Source organism: Argentina silus (assembly GCF_951799395.1).
Source record: "Argentina silus genome assembly, chromosome: 2".
Lineage (NCBI taxonomy): Eukaryota > Metazoa > Chordata > Actinopteri > Argentiniformes > Argentinidae > Argentina > Argentina silus.
In genome coordinates, this window is record NC_139656.1 from 15,003,026 (window position 1) to 15,028,823 (window position 25,798).

At 45.6% G+C, this 25,798-nt stretch overlaps 1 protein-coding gene across 1 annotated transcript in view; it reads right to left on the reverse strand.

The window, feature by feature from the left end:
* plekha7b (pleckstrin homology domain containing, family A member 7b) overlaps positions 1-25,798 on the reverse strand; it is a gene marked incomplete at its 3' end in the record, with an annotated part of 70,940 nt that overhangs the window by 18,482 nt on the left and 26,660 nt on the right. The window contains exons 4-9 of the mRNA XM_083697315.1: positions 19,244-19,327; positions 11,170-11,281; positions 8,203-8,313; positions 7,260-7,332; positions 6,389-6,489; positions 1,069-1,252 (exon numbers count right to left, since the gene is read on the reverse strand). Coding sequence (XP_083553441.1) covers positions 1,069-1,252; positions 6,389-6,489; positions 7,260-7,332; positions 8,203-8,313; positions 11,170-11,281; positions 19,244-19,327 — 665 coding nt within the window. The remainder of the gene's footprint in view (positions 1-1,068; positions 1,253-6,388; positions 6,490-7,259; positions 7,333-8,202; positions 8,314-11,169; positions 11,282-19,243; positions 19,328-25,798) is intronic.

Here is a 25,798-nt window from a genome sequence, read left to right on the forward strand (position 1 = left end):
TCTTCAAGCAGGAATCCCAGTTTTCTGTGTCTTAGTCTGTTTAGGTGAGCTCTTAGATCATGCTAACATCCCAAACAGGCAGCATTCTTCACCTGGCTTTACTGAGTCAGTCATTGTTTTCAGTCATTCATGTCACACGTGATAGCAATATAAGGTGAAACAACACCATGAATTGATGAGAATGTGTTCATGAGAAATAGTTTTCCTTGCAGCCACAATAGTAGGACAAGGACACTAGCCTTGTTTTTAAGCAGCACTGTGCTGCTATGGCCTCTAGGTGGCATTGTTACACAAAACATCAGATCAGGTCAGTCCAGATCAGATACTGTACACACACACACACACACACACACACACACACACACACACACACACACACACACACACACCTGACACCAAAACCTGAATACCTAGGTCATATCTGAAGTCTACAGTTGCTTATCCTGTCTGTCTCCATATTATAACAATCATATACACACTATGCAGAAAGGCCCTATTATTTCAACACTCCTTTAATTGGGCACAATGCTTACAAGAGCGTTCATCCAATGGTTAAAACAAATAAGGCTGGCACACAACCTGTGCCCTGGCCTGTCATGCTCAGCTGGCAGCAGGATATGGAGCAGCACTCCTCCAAAGAGCAACCAGCTGCAACCCTCACTCTCCCCCACAACACTCCCCCAGCACAGGCCTCAGTTAGAGCAGTGTTGGACCTGTTGTGGATGCTCACAAGCCAAAATCAGACCAAACAAAGCCAAACCAGGCCAAATGACACAATTAGGCACTTAGAGATGTTAGGTTAAAAGAGGGCCTACTCGAAAATACTGTATCTTCACAGACACATGTAAACACATGGTTACATGCTCTTGTTTTGGCACTGAGAGGGGGCCTTGGGAGGCACTGGAGACGGGGAGAGAGGAGTTTGGACTGATCTACTGGGAGAGATACTGGGGGGTCCCTTTTTGAACTGGGAGGTATGGTGACTACTGGTGATGACTGAGGACTACTGGAGATAGCATAGGGTCTTCTGGGAACAACTCGGGCCAACTGGGGAGCACTGGGAGGGACTGACTGACCTCTTCATGCCATGACTCTGCATGAGTGCAGCCTGGTTCATGGCTCTGATCCAGCCATTCATGTCCTCCTGCGTGTCCGCACTGAAGAAGTATGTCCTCATCCCACAGTGCTCTGCCTGTGAGCCAATCACAGAGTTCTTATTGTAAATGTAGGAGCGCATCCCCGTGTGGCTGGCCTGTGGAGAGAGAGGAGAGACGCGTCAAAACGACAGAGGAGAGGAAGGTTAAGGTTAGGGAAGGTACCATTAGCCAAACGTCTCTTCACTGATTGAAGGAAACACAACCATGCTTTGATATAGCGGACCATATGATAGCATTTAAAGGCACCAAAACAGAAAGTCTTTGGTCTGTGCTATAGCTGTTCTGGCCACACATTAAGTAGTTTAGGTTTAAAAGTTAGACTCAAGCAGTCACTTTTCCTATTTGCATATCTTCACACTGAAAATATCAATAGTGCACTGCAGATTCTTAGCATGGAGAGACGATGTTCACAAGAGCTAAATGTTACTGTACAAGTTCTTTATTGTACCCAACTGAGCTAACACACACAGACACACACTCACACACACACACACAAATAAACACACACACACACACGCATATATCACGCCCCTTACCCTGGTTATTTTAGCTGTAGAGGTTTAGAGGAGTTGCTACAGTTTAATGTGCTCCACCTCCTGTCTGTCCCCTAAATCTCTGTCCCCTAAATCTCTTTCCCCCCCCTGTGACCACAGGGCTAATCCTACCCCCATCGCACCATGGTAGGGGGCACCACTGACACTGACCACTGACAACTGGCCAATTACAACCCAGCTCAGCACTTTTACACAGTCCCAGACCAGACAGCTATACTGCCCAGTCTTTTACCCAGCTGGTTCCAGTTTGTACAGTAACTCCCAGTTTCAACCAACACCATTACACAGCCCAGCAACCATATCTTTCCATCTTCAAGTTCTTTGTCCTGTCCTGACTCTGCACACTCTCTGAGTCCATCCTTGATTTACAAACAGCAATCCATTCTTGATTTACAAACAACACTGTTAACCTTGATTTCGTGTACAGTACAAGTGCATCCATCCACAGACTACTGTAGGGGAAGCATGTCATGTTTTGCAATTGTATTGCAGTTTGCGCAGTGTGATTAACTGAAGCGATGTTACTTGCCGGTGGTGTTAACAAAGCTTGTTTTGACTGCAGCGTCCTGTTTCATCCAGCAGCGTGGCTAGAGCCTGATGATCTCAACTGAAACCCCCAGAGGAAACTGCTGAATGGACAGGCACAGAGCACGCAACAGTACACCCAGACCCAGGACACAGGGTCCATATGCACTGTGTCCACACCAACGGTACTGGCAGTGGCTCAACACACACACACACACACACACACACACACACACACGCACACACGCACACGCACACACACACACACACACGCACACACGCGCACACACGTCTATCCATATGTAAACTGGCTCAATACTCTACTGTACCTATTAACAAACATAGGAATTTCTCCTACGAGTACAACTCATTTCCCACATTTACTCCATAACACAGCACACTATCTGGAAGCATGTCAAATGAGTGTGAAATCAACATGAGTGTAAATGGAGGTACCAGTGCTAATTAGCCTGCCCTCCACTCTATTTAGCATGTAGGCCTTGATGGCTCTATTTAAAGGCCCCTCCTGACAACATTAGGGGAGCCTGGTTCTTAAGCTTGCATTTGGTGATTAACCCTGTGTGATTTCTCAGAGATCCTATTGAGTTTTAAGAACCTGAATGTTTTAGGGGAAGAGAATTGTAGTAGGTCACATACAGACAGACAGACAGACAGACAGACAGACAGACAGACAGGTTTGAGGAGTCATTCCACTAATTAAAACAATTCCATTAGATCTAATAGAAACACAAATGTGCAAAACAGAACATATTCTGCAACTGGCCTATTCAGTGGCACTCACATACAGTAGTATGTTGCTGGTAAATGTCAGAAAAAATTTCAGAAAAAGTGATAAACAGTCTGAATAAATCAAACCTAGATGTTCACATATGTTGAAGACAGTGATATGATTATGATGAGTCCATAGAAAGCCTTTGAAACTGGAGAAGAGTGTGAAAAAGGGATGGATGGGAGAAGGAGGCTGGTGCAGCGTGGGACCCTGCTATCTCACGGTTCTCATGGCGATGACAGGGTCCTGATGACTGACATGGCATGGAGAGGGGCGGGGCAAATACCAGTGCTACCAGAATCTATACCCTCACCACGACAACTGGTTCACTCTTTGACTGATGGGCGCTTCACTGTTTCCATTAATATCAGTTTAAAAGTTCCTTCCATTTGACCAAGACTGGGACCTACTGTACAGATGGGCTTATAACAGAGGACCAAGAGTTGATTAAAATATTGTATACAAATGCAAATATTTCATAAAAGCAGTTTCAATTAATACTGGGCATAGAAGCACTGGCATTGTCCATCCGTGATGTGATGCAGAAAAGTCATGCAGGTTGACGTCAATGCACATTAAAATGTGCATCCTTCCACTGGTTTGGCATATGAGACACGATGAGCACAGAATGAGATAAGTGATCCACTGATGAGTCTGAGGTGAAATCAAATACCTATTCATGCAAGAGAGGGCCAGTGTGTTTCTGGACGGCGGTCCGGGGGGGAACAGCGCTCGCTCCACCAGTACACACACCGGGTCACAACGGGAGGCCAATACAGTAGGAACGAGAGAGACACAGTCAGATGAACAAACAAAACAGGAAGGTCATTGGCTGGTTCAGAGAGAACAGAGAGGACCCTGGCTGTGTGGTACTGTAGGTAGCGGCAGAAACTCTAAAACCCTAAAGAGTTGACTCTAAAAAAAGTATTAGGTTAACATTTAGCAGCATAAAAAAAAATGAAAGCATTTAAAAGCAGCAAGCGGGCTAAAATACAGAACCACACTAGAAAATATTGTACAACACTACAGCAATACACCACAACGGAACACTCAGGTGAGGGTGGAGGGCTGAGGGAGAGGTAGCTGGGCATAGGCTGCCAGAGCAGGGCCATACTACTAGCTGTACTCTCATAAGGCTGGGGGGAGAAAAGAAAATATTATAATAGTGTCCGATTCATTATTTGCTAAGTTGCTAAGATCTGATATTTGACTATGTCAGCTCTAATGACTGACCACTGCATTAACACTAAACCTGGATAGCAGACGTCTGTATATACTCCACAAAAAATGTTTCTCCAATCAGAACAGCAAACAGCTTACGTCCCACAGTGGGCCAACAATGCCAGACTGGCATTAACAAACATCCAACAGGCAGTTTAAGTGTTTTGTTCTGCTAGTTAACCGTAATTGAACTTTGACAAACCACTTAGGTCTGCCTGAATAATATATCCTGGTCTGTAATGTGTGAACACCCAGAGAGAGAGACCTGAGGGGAACACACACCTCTTAAACACAAGCTGGATAGTTAGCAGAGCAGTATTGAGTGCAAGAACCTCCTACCTAACTGTGATATATACTCCCTGGGCAAGGGAGAAAAGACAGTAGAAAAAAGGTTCGATGTATAATTAATATGCCTTGCAGCACAATCGTCATACAAATTCCATTTTATGTAATGTGAGTTTGGAAATACAGGAGAAATAGGGGGAGGGGGGACGTCCAAGCACAAAGGAAATGAAAAGACTGCAATTGAATGCCCTGGAGCTAGTGCATGAAACATTCACACCATATTGTTCTCCATAAAGAGTCCTCTGACTCACTGAGAAGGAGATGGATTTGTAAACACTCTGGCTTTGACCACGAGGAAATACCCATTCCTGCTTTCTGTCAGACCCAACTGATTGAAAAGTGAAAAAAGAGAGTCTACTAATGTGCTTCAGTCATTATTAATAGTCTCCTACAGCAGGTCTGTGATAGAAATAATAATAGTACCAAATAGAATCAAACAGCACAGGGAATTCCATCTGATACCAGAGTGGTTCAGGTTTATACCCCCCACACTCTGAGGAGATAGACACTGCTGTTCCCAGGTATGCCCTGTGAAAGAGGAGAAGTGTGAGGAAAAGGAGGAGGGAGGAGTCTAGTGTTGGGGACGGAAGCTATCCCACAATTCTACTGGTGATGACAGTGTCCTGATGACAGACAGGGGAGAGGCGGGTCAAATGCCATAGAAGGAGAGTAACCAACCAACCACACACGCACACACGCACACACGCACGCACACGCACGCACACACGCGCACTACACACCATTTCTAGGACAGCTACAAAGCATCAGATCAGGGTATCTACTTGAGTGGATTTACATCCACATGAGATAAATTCCCTCTGAGCTACATTAGAATATTATGATAGTGAATCATATAGTATAGCCCACAAAGACATCGCTGTGACGTTGTTCATTACTTTGGACAAATGTTTGATGGAGGTAAAATGGCTTGTAGCAGATGAGAGGTAGGTATGAAGTGGCACTTCCCACCTCTAATAGTTGTGATGAATACAGTAAATGGGTCTGCATGAAGTGCCCACAGTGCCCTACAAACACAGGAGCAAGACTGTACTATGGATGTAAAGCACACAAAAATTAAATATATTGATTCGACTCAATTTCCATTGGATTCTCGTGTAGCACAATAAAACAGATTCTGTGGAGGCAGCAGTCATGTTGAGAATAATGTTCATGTCAAGATAGCGTGTTCAGGTTATCTGATACGACTACTTTGACAACAATTCAGTCAGTAGGATGAGTGCACAGCATCAATCTGCCTGCTGTCGCTTGTTCCCCTGACAGGACAAAGACATCTAGCCCTACTTTATACAGTCAGGGTCACTTGGTTTAATCTCAAAAGATATTCTGTACACAGATTACATAAAGAATTGTCTGATCAAATAGTGTACATCAAAATGGCTATAGCTATCACACACACTAGCACACATTCCTACTATCTGGTATGCATTTTTGGATGACTGTGTGCATTGAAGGAGAGAAGTGTTCCAGACGTTGTGAGTTAATATGAGACCACTGGGCTGACACCAATCAGAGAGATCAGACTGTTCTCACTTAGTGTCCCTTGCTCACAGACAGACAGACAGAGAGACAGAGAGAGAGAGAGAGAGAGAGAGAGAGAGAGAGAGAGAGAGAGAGAAGGAGATGGTGGGGAAGTGAGAGAGACTCCACAGAGACATTGCACCTACAGACAGCCAATCAACACGGTTTATTACAAAGAAAATGGCACCTAAAGGGACAGCAAAGAAAGGAAAGTATTTGACATTTTGATTGTGTACAACCCCTGTCCCCAGTCTTACCTTGAAGGCATACTTGCGGCTGATGTGGTCATCAGGCTCTACAGGGGCGATGACATAACTGGGCAGAGGGATGCTGCCAAGGACTGTCTCTTCTCGGCTGTCTATGAGGGGGGAACACACACCACCAACATCATCATCATCATCATCATCACACACACAACACAACCCCACATAACACTCACAAACCACCAGTCACACACACACACACACACACACACACACACACACACATCATTATCACACAACACTCACAATTACCACACACCCTGCTGCCAACTGCATTGTTCATCTTTATGACCTCATACAGTACATTCATAATTAGCCAGACATAACTGCTTCATTGATGCAGATTTACTTGCTGCAGAGGCCATACTGTAGGGAGTGTAACGTAATTGTTGGGGCATAATTCAAGGATGATTCAAGGAGACACTCCCCATGTGGTGGCAGGTGGCTTATCTAGTGTTCACTGTGATGAATGGAGCTGAGGTATTAAGAGATACCACTGCAGCAGCAACATGACATTACAGCCCATAATATGACACAATCAGCATTATAAAAGGAGGAAGATAGAATATGTGATAGAAATGATAGACCACTATTTATATTGCCTGTTATTGGGGGGGGGGGGGAGAGAAGAAAGAGAGAAGGGGGAGAGAAAGAGAAAGAGAGAGAATAGCCGTGTAGCATGACATTGTCTAGTAATTACAACATTACAGCATCTTCCTGATTGAGAGGTTCAGAACCACTAAGAGGCAGAGATGTTCGTATTAAGAGACGGGCTCTGTGATTTCATCACCGAATCAATGCACCCCGTGACCATTCTAATTGCTCTAAATCAAACCTCCCAGCGCAGTGTGCCTTCCCCACTCACCTTTGTAATAAAACAAGCAGTAGTCTGACAACACAAACCACTTGCGCTTCCACAGACGCATTCCCGAGCTGTCCTAGAGGTGGAAACACACAAATGTATTTTATTTTAAGCTCTCTCAGCAACAAAATCATGCTTTAATTCACATTTCAATGAAAAACGACAGCTGGGGAAATATTGCACCCGTTTACAATTGAAGGAAAACACAAAAAACGGGTTTCATGCACATCATTAGAACAGCAGTAATTTAATTCCATGAGCGTGTTCCCTGTTCAACAGTTGTAATTTCCTGCCATAGAGCTCTATTCATGTTTAACTCTGCATAATCATGTTTCCGTTATGGAAGGTTTCATTAGTGGGTAATAGTGATTGCTCCAGCCCTTGCATTTCTAAGCACTCATTGCACATTTCGAGGTTGATGACCCGTGGCAGGGTCTTCACTCTCACCCCCCCAGGCCTGTCCCAGGGGTGTTATGCCCGCATGCCAGGGGTGCCGGGGGGGCATCAGTCAACAGAAGATGATCACACTGTGTATCGTTCTCTAATACCATTGGGACACTCAGAGACATGGCTCAGGCCAGGGCCCTTCCACTAGGGAGTCTAAGCCGATGGAGAGCCACAGAGGGTGTTCCTGATGAAGAATGATGACTGTCATCTCTGTGTTGACTCAGCCAAGAGTCCACAAGGTCATAGTGGCGTGTAGCACACGTTGATTAACTATACCTGAATCTCATAACTGGCCTTTTAGAGAGTGGCTCCAGGATAAAGGTTAACCTGAATTATTCAGAATGTGGGAGGCCACTGTAAATGACATGGGACAACGTGACATGATGTCATGTTTAGCTGAGATTTGGATGTGTTTTCTGAGGCATAGTTAGCATATTAGCATGGAGAGCCCACAACTGTTAGCCATAGCCTGAGATACGCAGGCCAGGAAGGAGCTCACCTGTTTGTATAGCCAGCCCCTCACCACCACTGGGATGTTGGGGTTCCTCTTGATGGCATGGTCCCGCTTGCCAAAGCTGTGCACCTTGCCAGCGCTCCTGGTGCCCTGCGGCTGGCAGAATAAACAAACAAACATGTTGATTATGAGGAGGCTGTTTTCTTTATCTGCTGCTTAACAAACAACATCTGCTATTAGCTCCAAGGGGCTCAGTGGCGAGGAGGTGGATGAAAATGAAGGGGAAAGGGGTTTTACACACACCCGCGGCATGGGGGCTAGGCAAATAATAATAGTAATGCAGAGCAGAATAAGTAGGCCAAAAGGATGTCAAGTAAGAATACAGGGTGTCCATAGAGCACACAATTCAGTTTCTTCTTTGCAGTTCAAGCTAGTTTTGATACCAGATTGAATCAAATCAAGTCAGATTTATATGGTGAGAATGTATAATGTTAGTTTCTTTTGAAAACATATTGTATCGCGTATTGTATCTCAAGTGCCTCATTTGCAAAGATTGATCTGTTTGCTTACTGTAGATCGTCTAACAATACTGATATCATATGATTTCACTCCAATCTCTTTCAGATGAACATCTGAGTATCAACACATAACAAACACTGACTAACAAAGAAAATGCCCAGGGAATGAATACAGATTTAGATTTGATGAGGCACAATGGCATATACTTTCAAGCTTCACTGGGTTTGTCTCTCCTCTGTATCTCACTAATGATTGCAGATGAATGCTTGACTGAGCCAAATTAGATTGCATCCTAGCAACAGTTCTGTTGCATCTGGATCAATGAGGTTTCCATTGCGACGTCTGTGTGTGTGTGCGTATGCCAATTCCTCCTCCACAGCTGGCAGCAATGCATACACTAATTACTGAAACTACTAACTGTAGTGAAACTAGGAATTCTGAGTGTTGGTCAGGTTCTATGATGGCTGTCAAGAGGACTCCCTTCAAATTCCCATTATACTCAACAGTTTAATGTTTTGCAGATGTATAAAAGCCTCTCTAGGCATAATAGTCACCATATTGTGAACTGTATTTATTTTGTAAGTATTTTTCTGAAAGAATTAACAAGTCATACTGGAGCCAGTGAATTCTAAGGCAACTTTACACTCCACTTTAACATTTGTTGTCATTGACTATGAGCAACTGGTTTTCAGTCATGTGCTGCCACTCTGCTTAAAATAACTGGGACTTTTTACAGATTCCATACAGCAGGTAATACATGGGCAGTTACAGAGACAGAGGCACCACACAGTAAGAGTGCTTACATGCCTAGTCGTGAAAGTCTCAGCCGAAGTCAATGGATGGGTCTGGGGTGGTCTGGGGTGGTCTGGGTCTGGGGTGGTCTGGGTCTGGGGTGGTCTGGGGTGGTCTGGGGTGGTCTGGGTCTGGGGTGGTCTGGGGTGGTCTGGGTCTGGGGTGGTCTGGGGTGGTCTGGGTCTGGGGTGGTCTGGGTCTGGGGTGGTCTGGGGTGGTCTGGGTCTGGGGTGGTCTGGGTCTGGGGTGGTCTGGGGTGGTCTGGGGTGGTCTGGGTCTGGGGTGGTCTGGGGTGGTCTGGGTCTGGGGTGGTCTGGGGTGGTCTGGGTCTGGGGTGGTCTGGGTCTGGGGTGGTCTGGGGTGGTCTGGGTCTGGGGTGGTCTGGGTCTGGGGTGGTCTGGGTCTGGGGTGGTCTGGGGTGGTCTGGGGTGGTCTGGGGTGGTCTGGGTCTGGGGTGGTCTGGGTCTGGGGTGGTCTGGGTCTGGGGTGGTCTGGGTCTGGGGTGGTCTGGGTCTGGGGTGGTCTGGGTCTGGGGTGGTCTGGGTCTGGGGTGGTCTGGGTCTGGGGTGGTCTGGGTCTGGGGTGGTCTGGGTCTGGGGTGGTCTGGGTCTGGGGACAGGCATCTGGAGTCAGGGCCAGGGGGGGGTCAGTGAAGTCAATGGATGGGTCTGGGGTGGTCTGGGTCTGGGGACAGGCATCTGGAGTCAGGGCCAGGGGGGGGTCAGTGAAGTCAATGGATGGGTCTGGGGTGGTCTGGGTCTGGGGACAGGCATCTGGAGTCAGGGCCAGGGGGGGGTCAGTGAAGTCAATGGATGGGTCTGGGGTGGTCTGGGTCTGGGGACAGGCATCTGGAGTCAGGGCCAGGGGGGGGTCAGTGAAGTCAATGGATGGGTCTGGGGTGGTCTGGGTCTGGGGACAGGCATCTGGAGTCAGGGCCAGGGGGTGGTCAGTGAAGTCAATGGATGGGTCTGGGGTGGTCTGGGTCTGGAGACAGGCATCTGGAGTCAGGGCCAGGGGGGGGTCAGTGAAGTCAATGGATGGGTCTGGGGTGGTCTGGGTCTGGGGACAGGCATCTGGAGTCAGGGCCAGGGGGGGGTCAGTGAAGGGACATTAAATCACTTCACAGATGGGTCAGGTGTCATGTGCTTATCGTTAGTGTCCTAGAGATACCTGAGGGATGACGGTGCCAGGGGCAGGGAAGAAGAGAGGAGAGACCACAGGATCTGGGAGAAACCCACTCAGAGTGCTCTCCTGAAACATGGGGAGATCTATATGGGTCTATGTGAACCCTCTACATTCTGATAACGGGATATCAGGTCCTCAGCTGCACAGTGTCAATGGTAAACCCATAACCTTCAACCTTAACCCACGGTTCCGTCTTATAAATCAGGACCTCTATCAGACCCATTAAACTAATCTGATAGATACACTGAACCCCATGTCCAACCACTGTGGAGATTGAGTTTCTTTAGCCTTGAGAAATCACTAACCTATTATTGTTTCTGGCCATTAGTCAACATGAGAGAGAGTGTTCAGTTGGAGATGAATCCGATTTGCCAGCACAAGCATTAACACTCCCTCATAACCCTTAAAAATACAATACCAATTTAAATGTTGTGTTGGAACTTATGGATCTTACTGAGGGAAAAAGAGAGACAGAGAGAGAGAGAGAGAGAGAGAGGGAATGTTTTGTTCTCTCACCTTTGACCCAGAAGTGGCATCCACTGTGGATGAGGTCACAGCGGTGGAGGCCTCGCTGACCATGCTGGGAGGTCTCTGATTGGACGGAGGCTTGGACATGCGGGATTCTGTCCTGTAGGGGCGGGAGCAGTACAGCAGGAAATCAATGACATGGAGATTGTGTTCCACAATGCCTCTGTAGTGACTCTACTGAACAGAGAGCCAGGATAAAGTCCTGTGCTGAGCTTTCGGAAAGGGAGGATATGACAACATCCTGTCACACGGCTTGTCACAGCCAAACAGCAGGAACCTTTTCTACAGCCACTCAGGTAACACTTAAGTGGTATACACACATACAGTCATGTTATCTTGAGACTCTGCCAAGGTTGGCATGGATAGATCACTCGTGGGCGTTTCTACTCTAATACTCAAAAAAGGCTTAGTTTTAAGACGAGATGTGTTCGTTCCCAATCATTATGGGTAGCATTTATCTTGTGTCCTGACTTGTGTCCTAGTTAGTTTACATGCCTCAAGCTGTGGCAAACTTTAAAGACTTAGCATTCTGCCACCTTTCTATCAAAACAGTTGGAACCTCTCTCTCTCTCTCTCTCTCTCTCTCTCTCTCTCTCTCTCACACACACACACACACACACACACACACACACGTGTATGTGCTGACCTCCAGACAACAACGGCATAATAGTAACATCAATCAGATAACACCCCCTTCAGAGAGCACTCATGCTTTCCACATTACCCCCCCACATTTCCTCATGACATCATCACATTGTTATGGATCCAGGAAAAGTAGTGTGTAAAAAAAAAAAGTTTCCAGGCCACTAATAATCTATCAGCACTCTCTCCGTAGAGGTTCTCTGATTTAACCAGGCACTTCCAAGGTCTGGCCTCAAGTACCCCTTGTAGAGTTGGCACATTCCATTACAGTTCAAGGGCATCTACTGTAGGTGGTTGCTCTAGGAGGATAAGCAGGAATCTGAGGCAGTTACAGAATGCTCATTAGCAGGTTAGACAGCAACACACACCAGGCATAGCTATTGGAAACTACTGAGAAGGGAAACTCCATGTTTCTACTGTACAGGAAGGGCTGTACGCCTTTGCTATTAGAACTGGTTTCAGCTGAACAAGCTATTCATTAAGGAGAGTTGTCTCTCTAGCTTTTCTATGGAAGAATGAGCAACTGACTGAATGTGCCCTCCAACCATATTATTCCAGGAAAACAGGATAAACAAATAATGACTTAATCACAAATAAATGACTGAGGTGTAGCTCGGCTACTCCCAATTCCTCAACTAAGACAAACTACTCATCACACTATTCAATCACAAGATTTAGAGACTAAAAGCTTGTGTTCAACACTCCTTTAATAATGAATGAACACCTGAATGTCTGACAAAACGCTCAGTAGTACTCACACTGGGGAGACTGATCAAGTCAAGAACAGATTGGTCTGTTTGTGTCAAAATGTCCTTGTCATGCCTTACACAGCAGTAAGCACACTGCTTTACTGAAACGTATTGTATCTATCTGGGCATGATTCTAGATGAGGTTACCATGTCAATATAACCTGCCATGTATTTAGGTACACAAGTGAGGGGTCTATATCATTGTTTTACGACAGATAGCACAACTCTGTGCACACTGACAGTAGTTCAGGCAAAGCGGCGTCACACTAGAATGACGATATGGGATATACTGTGGCAGAGACAGGGCCTGCTTCAAGAAATGTCATGAGCAACCCTAGGAAACCCTCTAGACCCAGAGGGGGAACTAAACTACAACCACCTACAGTATCTGCAACCATGCACCAAACAACTCATACAGCCTTACTATTGAGCCATGAGTGGTACCTCCCGCCAGAGAAACACATTGGGACTCATGCAGGAAGCGATATGCAAACAAATGTCTTCTTATTTTTGTTCGTATCCACGATTTGTTCTTATTTTGTAAGTACCCATTGATTTCTGGAATTCACCAATCTTTTCTTATTTTTGCTCTTCTAAGAGAAAATTAAGAGAAAATTTATGAGCACTCTTACCAAGATAAGAAAAAAACATCTCGTTTTCACAGCCCACAAATTGTTTGTCCAACGCAAGGAAACATAAGTTTTACATTTGAGGAACATAAAAAAATGCATGAATATCATATAATCAATTGACAGCATCGCTGTCAAGTGGAGCGTCTGACTGGACACCTGTCAGTGCCGCCTCTCCAATTATTTCTTGAATTCTTAGGTCTACTTGCGAGACCGCCACTTCCTCCTGTCCTCTTCCAGTTGTCATCATAGAGCGCTTGGCTTGGGCAATGCGTTTATTTGCACACGGCACAGCACCTGCCCTTATATAGTGTTTTGGGGGCGTTACCTATGCTAATAACAAGCATTACACCCACGCCCACGTGCCTCCAATGTATGATCAAGTGGGATTCATCATTCAGCACACCTGGGTAAGAGCAGATTTGGATGGTTAAGAACGTTTGGTGCATCTGGAGTTGACTTCTCTTATTTTTTCTCTTAACAGAAAATTAAGAGAAAATATAAGAGACATTTAAGAGAATGTTGCTGCATGAGGCCCACTGTGCCTCACAGTAACTCAGATACTAGCCCACGGCTGGAGTGTGTGTCACCTCCAACTGTCACTTTGGAACAATACAAGCAGAGTCAAACACACCCTAGGGGAATCAGAGGAATGTAATGCCCTTTTAATCATGGTGTTGGCCTGCATACTGAATGATTATATCTGTATTAATTAATTCAAGTGTAGGTGACGCCTATGGATGTAGCATGGAACTGCTCTGTCTATGCAGATTGGATGTTGCCCTTCAAAAAATATGATGTTATTCCATCAACAACAGCTGCAAAATTATGATTGATTTTTATGAAAGGATAATAGGTATTATTACACTCAACCAATGAAAGTAAACATCCACTCTCATGGACACATAAGAACAAGAAGAAGCATCCAACCAGTGTGTCAGACACATTTGAAATATTTGGTATATTGGGTATATTTGCAGTGCTTCCTTATTGATAGCACACACTATAACTTGAGTGCTGAGCTCAGTAGAAGGGGTGTCTGTGGGATCTGAGTGGCTAGCTGCTGAAATCCAAGCTGTCTGACTGACAGGCCAGCCTGTCTGTCAAACTCAGTTGAGGACAAGCCTGCAACACACCCTCACACAGACATTTGAACTTTCAACATGGCACTCATTACTCATGATTAATTAGCCAAGGCTATCCAGTATACAACACGCTAAGGATGGAGTTAATTGAAACCCCCCTTGTCATACACACACACATACACACACATACCTGACACCAGTGCCTCTAGGGTTTGCTGTAATAGTGACAACTACTTATAGTACTAGAGTGGTCTGTCACTAGTGGTTCTCCCCACAGATTGTACACCAGAACACTGTTAATCCTTAGGGGGTGATATTCAGCCTGCCTGCACTGCTCAACCTTTAAAAACACTCTGTGTCAATGGTGGTTTTGCGTGTGTGTGTAAGAAGTTTCACTCAGAGGTTCAAAGCCCTGTGACACCCAGACAGCCATAAAAGAGCCGCCTACACACAGCCATGCACACTGGCCATCACTCACAGACCCACAGACGGGATATCTAGAGACACGCAAGGCCTGGGATATCTAGAGACATTTAAAGGCTGTAGTTTAACTTCAAAGCAGCCCCAACAAAAGCCTGAAACGAGTGTGAAATGCCTTCACATCATTACTCTTATCCATCATGGCATTAGATTGCTGAAACATACAGTTCCTCCATTAGAATATTGTAGTTCTGAGGGGTCCACCAAACAGAAAGCTCTTCCTTAGTCCAAGTGCGTAGTTACAATAGGAAAAGAGTCTGACCTCCCTCTCTGAAACTCCTGCCACTAGACGCCTGCATTGTTCACTTGGAACATGAAAGGGGTCTACAACTAGTGTTATTTCCTGTGGAGTGTGTGCTGTGTTCCTGTGAAGCTTCGGAAAATTAGATGAGTTGCGATGTGTGTGAGGAGGGGCCTGTGCAGGATAGAAAAACAGGGAGAAACCCATGGCAGAGCAGCCAAAGGAAGAGGGAGGGAGAGAGACAGAGGGACCACTGTGGAACAAAACTACAAGCCTGCTCCACCTGCTGGAGCCCGGCCAACATTTTTACAGCACGTTTCCCCCCGCACCAAGGGGACACTATTCCTGTTTTATTTGAAGATTTCATATTGTTTACCTTCGCCTGTCTTTTGAACTGTTCCCTGGGAGATTTACTGTGGGATGCAGTGCAGGGGAGAGGGGAGGAGAAGAGCGATATTTCACATCAGAGAGGGAGAGGTTCAGGCCCCAGGCCAACTAGGTTACCACCTGAGAGAGATGGCCACAGCCTTTTTTCAGCAAGCACTGCAGCCTCAGCCCCCAGCCTCAGCCCTCAGTCCTCAGCCCCCAGCCTCAGTCCCCAGCCCTCAGCCCCCAGCCTCAGTCCCCAGCCCTCAGCCCCCAGCCTCAGCCCCCAGCCTCAGCCCCCAGTCCTCAGCCCCCAGCCCCCAGCCTCAGCCCCCAGCCCCCAGCCTCAGTCCCCAGCCCTTAGCCCTCAGCTCTCAGCCCCCAGTCCCCAGCCTCAGTCCCCAGCCCTCAGCCCCCAGTCCCCAGCCCCCAGCCCCCAGCCTCAGTCCCCAGCCCCCAGCCCCCAGCCTCAGCCCCCAGCCTCAGCCCCCAGTCCTCAGCCCCCATCTACAGGGCAGGAATACAGCTGTGTGGTAATCAGTGAATACAGCAATCTGCAGGCCACTCCTCTGTGATAGCCACAGAGGACAAGGCTTCATTCAAATTTCTTCTATTTCATTCAGTTCCAACATCTCCCTCTCTCTTTCAAAGAGATCATTACATTTTTGTCATGAGTGTTTCATATGCATCAAAAAGGATGAGTTGATTAGCAACTGTCATGAGGATAGCTATTTTTTTTTCTCCATCCGAATAACTAAAAGTGACTTAGACAAAAATCAGCATGTCCTCTCTGTCAACCATTTCTGTCAGGGCTATGGTCACACTTTAATATAAGCATACTAATCATTTTCTAAACATTTGTTCATGCAAAAGATAAACTACACCTAAGCTTTTAATGTTAGGCTCTGGCAAGGCATTAACTCTCCTTTAGGGGCAACATGATAAATCACTCTAAACAAAATAGTACGCCCTGTTATCTCCCCTGGGGACTACATGATTCAGCGTGTTGTGACTTTCTGTCCTGTATGAAGAATGTATAGTTGTCCCCATGAGCCAGGCATTGTTTGGAGGACAGTGTAGAATGAAGGGCTGTAGGAGGTACTCAGGTCAAATGATTACCTCATCTTGACCCTGGAGGCTTTTGACACTTCTGATCAATATTACCGTTCCGCCTCAGGTTCACTCACCTCTAGTCTAGTCCAATAGGACTAATGCTGAATGATTCATTTTTTTTCCATCACTGCTGAGTTGGATGCAGTTAGTCAGTGTACAGTGTTTACAGCAGACATCAGAGAAAAGGAAAGTGATACACTTATTTCAACTTGAAGTACTGTACAAGTGAAAGTATCAATGCAACATAACTCGTGAAAAAGAGGGAAATATTTCTCCCATCCTCAGAGAATGTTCCACAATTGTATGTTCCACAAAGTGTTGCTGTGTTATGGTCCTGTCAGTGAGAGAGAGAGAGAGAGAGAGAGAGAGAGAGAGAGAGAGAGAGAGAGAGAGAGAGTGAGAAAGAGAGAGAGAGAGAAAGTCAAGTAAGCCTACTTCCCCACCAAGATCTGGGTCTCTCAGCAGGGTGAAATCCACACCCGAGCTGCCACGGCAACTACAAGCAACAGTCCTGTCTCACTGTCTGCCTGTGCTATGCAGGGCAAGGGCATCACTGCATAGCACACATGATTATCCCAGAATGCACCCTAGATACAGTACCACAGCTGTTACACTCTTCGGCTAATTCCAAAACTAGAGTATGAGGGGGGAGGAAGGGATAGAGAGATACAGGCAGAAGGAGACAGAGTTAAAATATGTTGGTCCGCAGTAAAAAATAGCAACCTAAAGCAGCCGTCACTTACTCAAGGCAGTTAATAGTCCCTTGGGGCTATGACGTAACACTGAAGGTGCTTTGGTTGAGGTCACGTGGCTGTGAACCCTTATATCTCAGTGTCTTCTCCTCATGCTTTTCTATGGTAAGTGTGTATAATGAAAGTATCCACTCCACACACCTCCAACACGCATGCAAGCTCACACGCACACACACACACATACATACACACACACACACACACACACACACACACACACACAGTGTGAGTCCTTAATGAGCAGAATCAATCAGGCCATGGCAGGGGCATTGGGCTGCCTATCTGCTACCTGTGAGAGATTGACTTGATAGGCTTCGGTGATATTCCAATACGCTCCCAGCATTTCCTCATCTATGACCTCTGTAATATCAGCATGACTTCAATCTACTGGGAAGACATCTGGGCTCGACAGCCAGGTGTATGTGTGTGTGTGTGTGTGTGGGGGGGGGGGGCTTATATAATGACATTGTTTTCAGTACCAACGTTCATGCGAAATATATCAGCAGCAAACTAGGACAATGGACAGAAGACTTTAATTAAACTATTTAAATACATGTGATTCCTTGCACGTTTTTGTGGGAAGGGCATGTGGCATGTGGCATTTGGCATGTGGCTGATGCTATTCTAAGTATACAGGGTCTACAGAGCTTTGGTCTGGTATTACAGAGTAAAAGAATGCTGTTACGTTACACCTAGGGAATATGCAAGGCAGGGCCACTCTAACTTGTAAACCCCCTGATGATGAACAAATCCCTGGCTCAACAGTACCGTCTGAGAGATGAAGGGGGGTTAGGGTAGAGGGGGAGGGGGAGTAGGGAAGGGGGGTGTCGAGAAGACTAGAATTACAATGAGCCTCACATCACTCCCACAAACTAACTTTCAATCACGGCGACAGTGGAGTTCAGATACACTATCCGCTTGGGAACGCTTTGAGCTTTGCATCCTACATAAGCCTACATAACATCAGCTCAAATACTGTATGACATGACACCTGTCGTAAACATTCTCAATAAGACCAATGACTTGACACTATCATGACATGCGCAAAAATTTCGAAGAGTGGGTCAACTGTCATGGTGTGTTTAAAATTACGCATAACATTGCGAGAGCATGCAACAACAGCATGCAAGGTTTTAGCCTACTACAGATTTGAGCACACTCTACAAGACTTAGTTCAAGAAAAGCGTCACTGAAAATCTGTACACTTCTACTACAAGTCCCCTGAGAAGTCCCCTGAGATGTGGGTCAAACCACGGCTCTTACTGAGTCACTAAAACCTGTGGTCCTGTCAACCTCCACCGTCCACACCGCCTGGGTCTCTCTCTAACACACAAGGTTAACTCCATGCCAGTCAGAGCGTTCAATTCAATCAGCTTTATGACTGTAGCTATAACCTGGAGAAAAGGGCCTATATTGCCCCCTGATTAAAAACTCTGCAGTAATAATAATAGCCATCATTAGCATTAACGACTCTGATGTTTGAGACAGATTGGCTTCTCCTAGCATGCCATGCTGCCCACAGTCAAAAGCAGATGTGAACCATACTTGGCTCATTACCATACATTCAATGAAGGTAATAACTTAAAAAATAAAAATAAAAAAGAGAAAAAAAAGCCAGGACTGGTGCAGCTAGCCGATGTGCAAGTGCAAGCAGTTATGAATTCAAGACGGTCATGAATAAATCCACTCCCATTAATATGAGTATCGTCATCCTTCAGTGTAATTGTCATGATTATTGTTCATGTCTTGACTGGCGTTAATAGAAAGCTTTTCCTCAGGCGCTTTCAGCTCGTTTTCCCTCCATCATCCCTCAGACAAGCCCAACAGAATCTGCTACTCTAATCTGAGTCAATGACAGTCCATTTCCATCTCCTCACAGCCTGACCTTGTTTGGTGGGGTTTCTCCAAACCAGAAGACACACCAAACAACAAGAAAAACTAAAAATAGAAAAAACATGTGACATTGGCATTAGAAACCTTTCAGGTAAAAATGAGGTGCACTCACTTGTCCTGGAGCGTGTATTCAGTGTTGTCCGGGGATATCTGTCCCGTCACGGGGTGTCGGAACGACGTGGTCCTCTGGTTGTGGCTGCAGGAGTCAAATAAAGAGAGGGAAAGAGAGAGAGGGGGGGGGGAAGGGGGTCAAACAACACCGAAGCAGAAAACAAAATTAGTATCCAGTCATTAATCATATTTCTGCCTCATGGCTTCAGTGTGCCCTGTACTCCTGCTAGCTGCTGGTTGGGCATTCTACAGGAATACACCAAGTTTCTTCACTTACAATGACTTTCCCAGCCAAGTGTAGAATGTGAGGTGGGTAGCACAGCCAAGGCAAGGGCTCATACTATTTTGCACAAAGTGTAGGGCTCAGCACTCTCCCCTGCCAGCTCGCCAGGCTTTATTGATTTCAATTACATGGGGTCATTCATCGCTTTAACTAGGGTATTAAAGCATCTCACTGTCATTGGATAAAAATAAGAAGGGGCAGTGTTGGAGGTGGGAAGAATGAAAAATAACACCATGATGTGGTTGCTCAAAACCATCCATCAATTCTGTATTTCTTACAGACCTTTTTGAGTGGCTGGAAGAGCCACCGCCATGACAGTAAGTGAGAGTAAATCCATGAGCAGATATCTGCTTCAATGAAGGTGTTGTATAGCTGCAGTGGACCAGACTAGCTACTAAATGCCTCCATATAGGGACTACCCAGGTCCCAGAGCTGTGTAGGGGAAACCCTCTCAACCAGACTAACTGACAGTCTCTCCTAGTGTTGAACCACTCTAGGGTTCATTAGTACTTTTGGGTTCAGGCTGTCTCAATGTGACTGTTGTTTTTCACTCTCTACGATTGTATGCAAGTGTAGTCTTCACTTCACTGGACTACAGTACAGAGCTTCATCTCAGAGCCTAACAAAATGGGTTAGCTGTGCTAGCTAGCGCTAGCTCTGCCCTCCAGATAGACCATGATAACCCACCAAAGGCATCCTGTTCTCACACTACACCGTCAAATTCAACAGGCAATGAGAAATACTACGCCAATCCAGTCACTGTGGAAACAGAGTCATACAATATAGACCACAAAACTAGCAGGGAAATGATGTAGTACAGTTTATTGGTCCATGGATGGACCAATCAGTGTGTCAAAAATAGGTAAAAGGCACATATGTCTCTCAGTACAGATGAATGCTGATGTCTTAATTGAATTATGAGATAAATCAGCCTTTACCTCTTCTAATGCAATAGTTCATGCTTTCATACACTTGAGCATATTAGGACTGAAATGACTATGAAACACAAGGACATTTTTGCTTTTTGCTTTGATTATGTTCCAATCTTTGTTGTACTGTCCCATTAGTGTGGTGCTTTGGGGGGAGAGAGAGAGGGTTACAATACTATGAAATATTGTTAATTTTACTGTAATTATCTATGTAAACACTGGGAATGATGCAAATTGTAATTATATGACAAAACTATGGTGAGAGGTGAACAAAACAATCCACAAAAAAAAATACATTTCTTCTAAAATTCCCGAACAATATATTAATTAGATTTCAGTAAGCTCTACAACACCTACTCTATACATAGAAATGTAGTGATTTATTTTTTTATCAATGAGAAAACATCTGTTAACTTCGCCTAGAGGAATATATCTGAGCAGGCAGTCAGAGATGAATGTCCTATGTTGAGGGTTCCTCTGTCTCATCGCTGGTGTCCAGCTAGGGCCTTCTCTGGGCTCCTTACTCAAGCGTGGTTTCTGGAGACAGGCCCATTTGTCTGAGGGAGCACTGGACAGATACAGTATGAAGTACTAATGTCTCCTGAAACCATCCCACTCCTCACGCACGCACGCACGCACGCACGCACGCACGCACGCACGCACGCACGCACGCACGCACACACGCACACACGCACACACGCACACACGCACACACGCACACACGCACACACGCACACACACACACACACACACACACACACACACACACAGACACACACACACACACACACACACACACACACACACACACACACACACACACACACACACAAACACACACAGGGAGAGAGGCAGAGCAGTGTCATGCAGCAAAGTAGAGGAAACAAATCAAATTGGTTGAAGAGATTTATGGGTTGACATTTTTTTAAAGTTCACAGGATGTATTAAACAAGGGTTGTGTTTTTTTCATTCTGTCACACACACACACATATACGCAAAACACACACACACACACACACACACACACACACACACACAATGCAGGGCTCTGACCTGGGCTTTGTTCCCAGTAACAGCGTGTAATTTGCTGAACTGCACCATACAGTAGTGCACTACCCTGTCCTGTTCATTAGGAATCTGCATTCTTTGGGCCCTTTGTTTCAGGGACATTACTTCTGAACTACTTGTCATGGAATTCACTGCATTCCCACTTAGTTAACAAACAGTGCAGCACAGTAGTCCTGTTTGTTTATGCTATGGCACAACCAAGGAAAAGTCCTTGTTTTATCCTCACACACTTAATACACACACAGGTATAGCAGCGCAGTTTCACACACACACACACACACACACACACACACACACACACACACACACACACACACACACACACAAACACACAAACACATACACACAAACACACAAACACACACATACACATACACACACATACACACGAACTAATGCATGCGCGCACACACACACACACACACACACACACTAACTGTGAGGAGAGGCGTGTGTCACATGCTCATTAGACAGCAACCATGGCTATGATTACGTGTTTGCTGCATGTGTCTGTGTTTCCTCCTTTATAGGAGTGTGTGTGAATGTGTGTGTGAACTGTACCTCTCTCCATAGCTCTCTCATGGTTGAGGGGTTATCAGCCTTGGTACCATGTACTCAGAGGTGGGAACATTCTCAACATCCTTCCTGCTATAGTCCATGTCAACAACCTCACAAGAAAATCAACATTATCATGACTGAAATAATATCAACACAGGATTGTATTCGTAATCATATTCGTAATCATATATTTTTTACACATTGAGATATGAAGAGATATGAACAAGGGATAGTGTTTTAAGAATTAGACTTCCGGTCACAATTATGATCAATATTATTGACTAGATGGAACAGATTTGTTCTTAAGTATGCACGTTTACGAAATGCCTCAGCTGACATTACATGACTGAAGTTGCAATGTTGTGGGAAAATTATACAGACACTTCATGCCTGACAATCACTGCTAAAGATTCAGCTTTCGGAGATTACTTTGTATTCAACAGCACATACTTCTGAATACTTCTCACCAAAACACTGACCTCAGGGTGAGTGGAGTTTATGTTTCCATCAGTCCTGATAAGGAGCAGCTAGCATGACTGACAGCTCTACTGCAACAGTGCCTCAGAACACCCATTTAGACTGTGGCTGTGTTTACATAAAGCTCTCACCTCAGTGTAAACTATCTAAGATTAAACCCCAGAGAGACAGAGGGGAGGATTGTCTGTTGATACAACAATCTTTTTTCAAGAGGATGTTTTTCAGGGTAGATGAGATGGTAGGCAAAATAATTGGGGGGGGGGGGGGCATGGGAGTGTTCCATTTTAATGTCATGTTTAGTGGGAGAAGTGTGCCATATCGGACACTGAGGTTGCTGTTTAAAATGTGTGCTGCCCACTGCCACATACTTATACCCATGTGTATCAGCAGAGCTATAGAACCATACTGAGCCAACTGAATAGCATACAAGCCTAGCTTTGACTTCAGCAGAAAAGCTTTCCTCCTCTTTAATACATTTTTCGTCAGGGCTATTTTCTCAGCTGAGAAAGAGCCCAGACTGAGACACAGTTACACTCTGGGTTTACACAACTCTAACCCCCCCGTCCCACGTCCCCACCACCATCTCCCCTCTCTCATGCTGCATTGAACAAACGTAAAGCTCGGGAGTCCAAGGTTCAGGCCTGGCATGCCGTACCAAATTTCACAGCAAAACAACGGGCTCAGGGTAATCCCTGCTCCAATGGTGGGACTAAGCCCTGGCTGGCAGCACGGAGGGGCAGAGACTGGTAGAGGGGGGCATGGTCCCGGGGCCGGCTCACCTCACACCACACCACACTAGAACCATGGCTGTGGCCATGCTGCAAACACTCACACAGCCTCCCTTCCTGTGGCTTCAGTGCACCCCGGACACTCGCTCTCTCTCTCTCTCTCTCTCTCTCTCTCCCTCCCTCTCCCTCCCCCCCTCTCTCCCTCTCCCTCTCTCTGCAGTATGTGAAGGAGCAGAGCAGTCTCACCTTGCTGGTGTGTCACAGTAGATTATCTGCTTCCTCCTACAGTTTGACTGGACAGCTTCTGGTAGTGGTTGTAGTGATCCTCTTGGAGGTGGCAGGGGGGCGGACAGATCTCATGGCAGCCGGCATCCCAGCGAGCATAAGCGAAGGGATGAAAGCAGGGGAACTCTATCTCTTTCCCTCTCTAGTGGTGTGTCTGTCTCCTGGAGTTTCCCTCTGAGCTCAGTAAAGCCAGCTGCAGATCACAGATCTCTGCTCCACTCTCACAGCCAGATCAGGAGGAATGCCTCAGCGCTTATCAGATCCTCCTCCCTCTATTCTAACTGTTCTCCCTCTCACTTGCTCTCCCTCCCTCCCCTCTCACTATTTCACTCCCCCTCTCTCTCTCCTGAATGCGCTCTCCCCTCCTCTCTCTCTCCATTTCAAACTGCTCAAACTGAGGATATTCAGCAGCTACACAGCAAATGAGGAAGTACCTCTCTCTCTCTCTGTACTCTCAACAGGCTGGGAAAAAAAACACTTCATTTTGACCTGGCCTCCTTCTCTGGCAACTCTTTAACACTCCCTAAAAGCTCACCAATCCTGGACAGTACTTTCCCACCTAGTTTGACATAATGTGATGTCAGATTCTTACTTATTCTGAGTCATATCATCCTAACCCAGATGTCCAGGACTGTGTTTGTGACGGGAGAGAGTACCGCATCTGTCCTCTGAGAGGCAGCCTTGGAGCTGTTGGGGGCAGTGGAACATGGGTGGGGACTTTGGAATGGAGTTCTCTCAACAGGGAGGGTACCCGCTGCTCCTGATTGGCTGAGCCTCCAAATTTGGGCATGCAACAGCCAATCAGCTGCTCATACACATTGACTCACAATGTAGTCTAACGCACATTATGACAGGGGGCAGAGGAATTTATCCCCTTCCTGTTAACAGAAGCACTGTCTGAGGTAAGAGGCACTTTACAAAAGTTTGTTTAGCTGTCTCCCTCTCACACACATTCAGACATTACAGTAACTCTTTCATAACCCCTGCTATGGGCCGGCGGATTGACCTGTGACCTCACAGTGAAACAAATCGTGTGGTATGCAAGTTAGGAGAGCAGGTGGTATTTACTCAGCCCCAGGGTAAATATTGAACCTGATAGACAACCGGGGTTATATGCCAACAGGAAAAACCTTAGTAGGATATATAGTATGGCTTTGTAACCACATTCTTTCTGCTAGTGCCCTATAAATTAAGCGACTTTAATAAGTTCAGTTATTCTTATCTAAGGCAATGGTAGCAATAATACAAACAATAGAATAGATTTATAGCACATATATTGTATGCAGTGCCTTGACAGCTTTCCTTATATATATATATCCTACTATTCAACAGAGACACAATGGACCTTTGTAAACAATGTGTTGATCATTAAGCTCAGGTGTACACTGACTGATCTCAAATAGTCTGTGAAAGACTCAGTAAAGGAATGGAAACAATAGCAAACCCCCAAAAACCACAGTGAGAAACCAGAGGTGGTGTAACTGAGGTAATACTAAATGAGCGTGCACGTGTGGTATTTGTTTCAGAGCTAGGTGGGACACCAAGTACCAGACTGACTGATTACTCATCAGAGTGGGGGCATTCTTACTAATCATCAATGGACATAATTGCAATCATTGTTGAAGGAGGGTTAAACACTTTTATTGGCAATCCAATCTAATTAGCTGTGACAAATTCCAAATTAACATCGGCTGGCATGGGGCGAAATAAATTACACACATTTTCAAAACTGCAAAGAATTAGAATTAGGTGGCTTGAGGAGGAAAATAACAGGAGTATATGGTAAATAATAGCCTGGCTGATGAGGAAGATGAGCCATGAAGCAGTATAGAGCCCTTACATTATAGTCATTTCCATTTAGGCTATGTCAAAACCCATTCAGCGTGTGAAACTGACGGGACGGAGTCAGGCGAAGCGACACAGGAACCTCTAGAATCTAATAAGTCTGGTTAGCCTAGCTGAATGAGTTACTTTAACAATGGTTATTATCCAGACAAAATTACTTAAGCCCATTAAGAAGATAAGCATTCTGCATGAGGACTTACACATGTCCATTCGGCTTTATAACGCTCTCAAATAAGCACTGGGGCCAAGTCAGCTTCAATTATCTGCAATTTTGCAAATTATCCATGCAGGGCCACAAACAGTGTTTAGAATGCTAAAAACGTCACAGTCAGTCAAAGAGTAAATCTGAAACTCTGGTTACAGACTTGGTACCTCATTGTTCT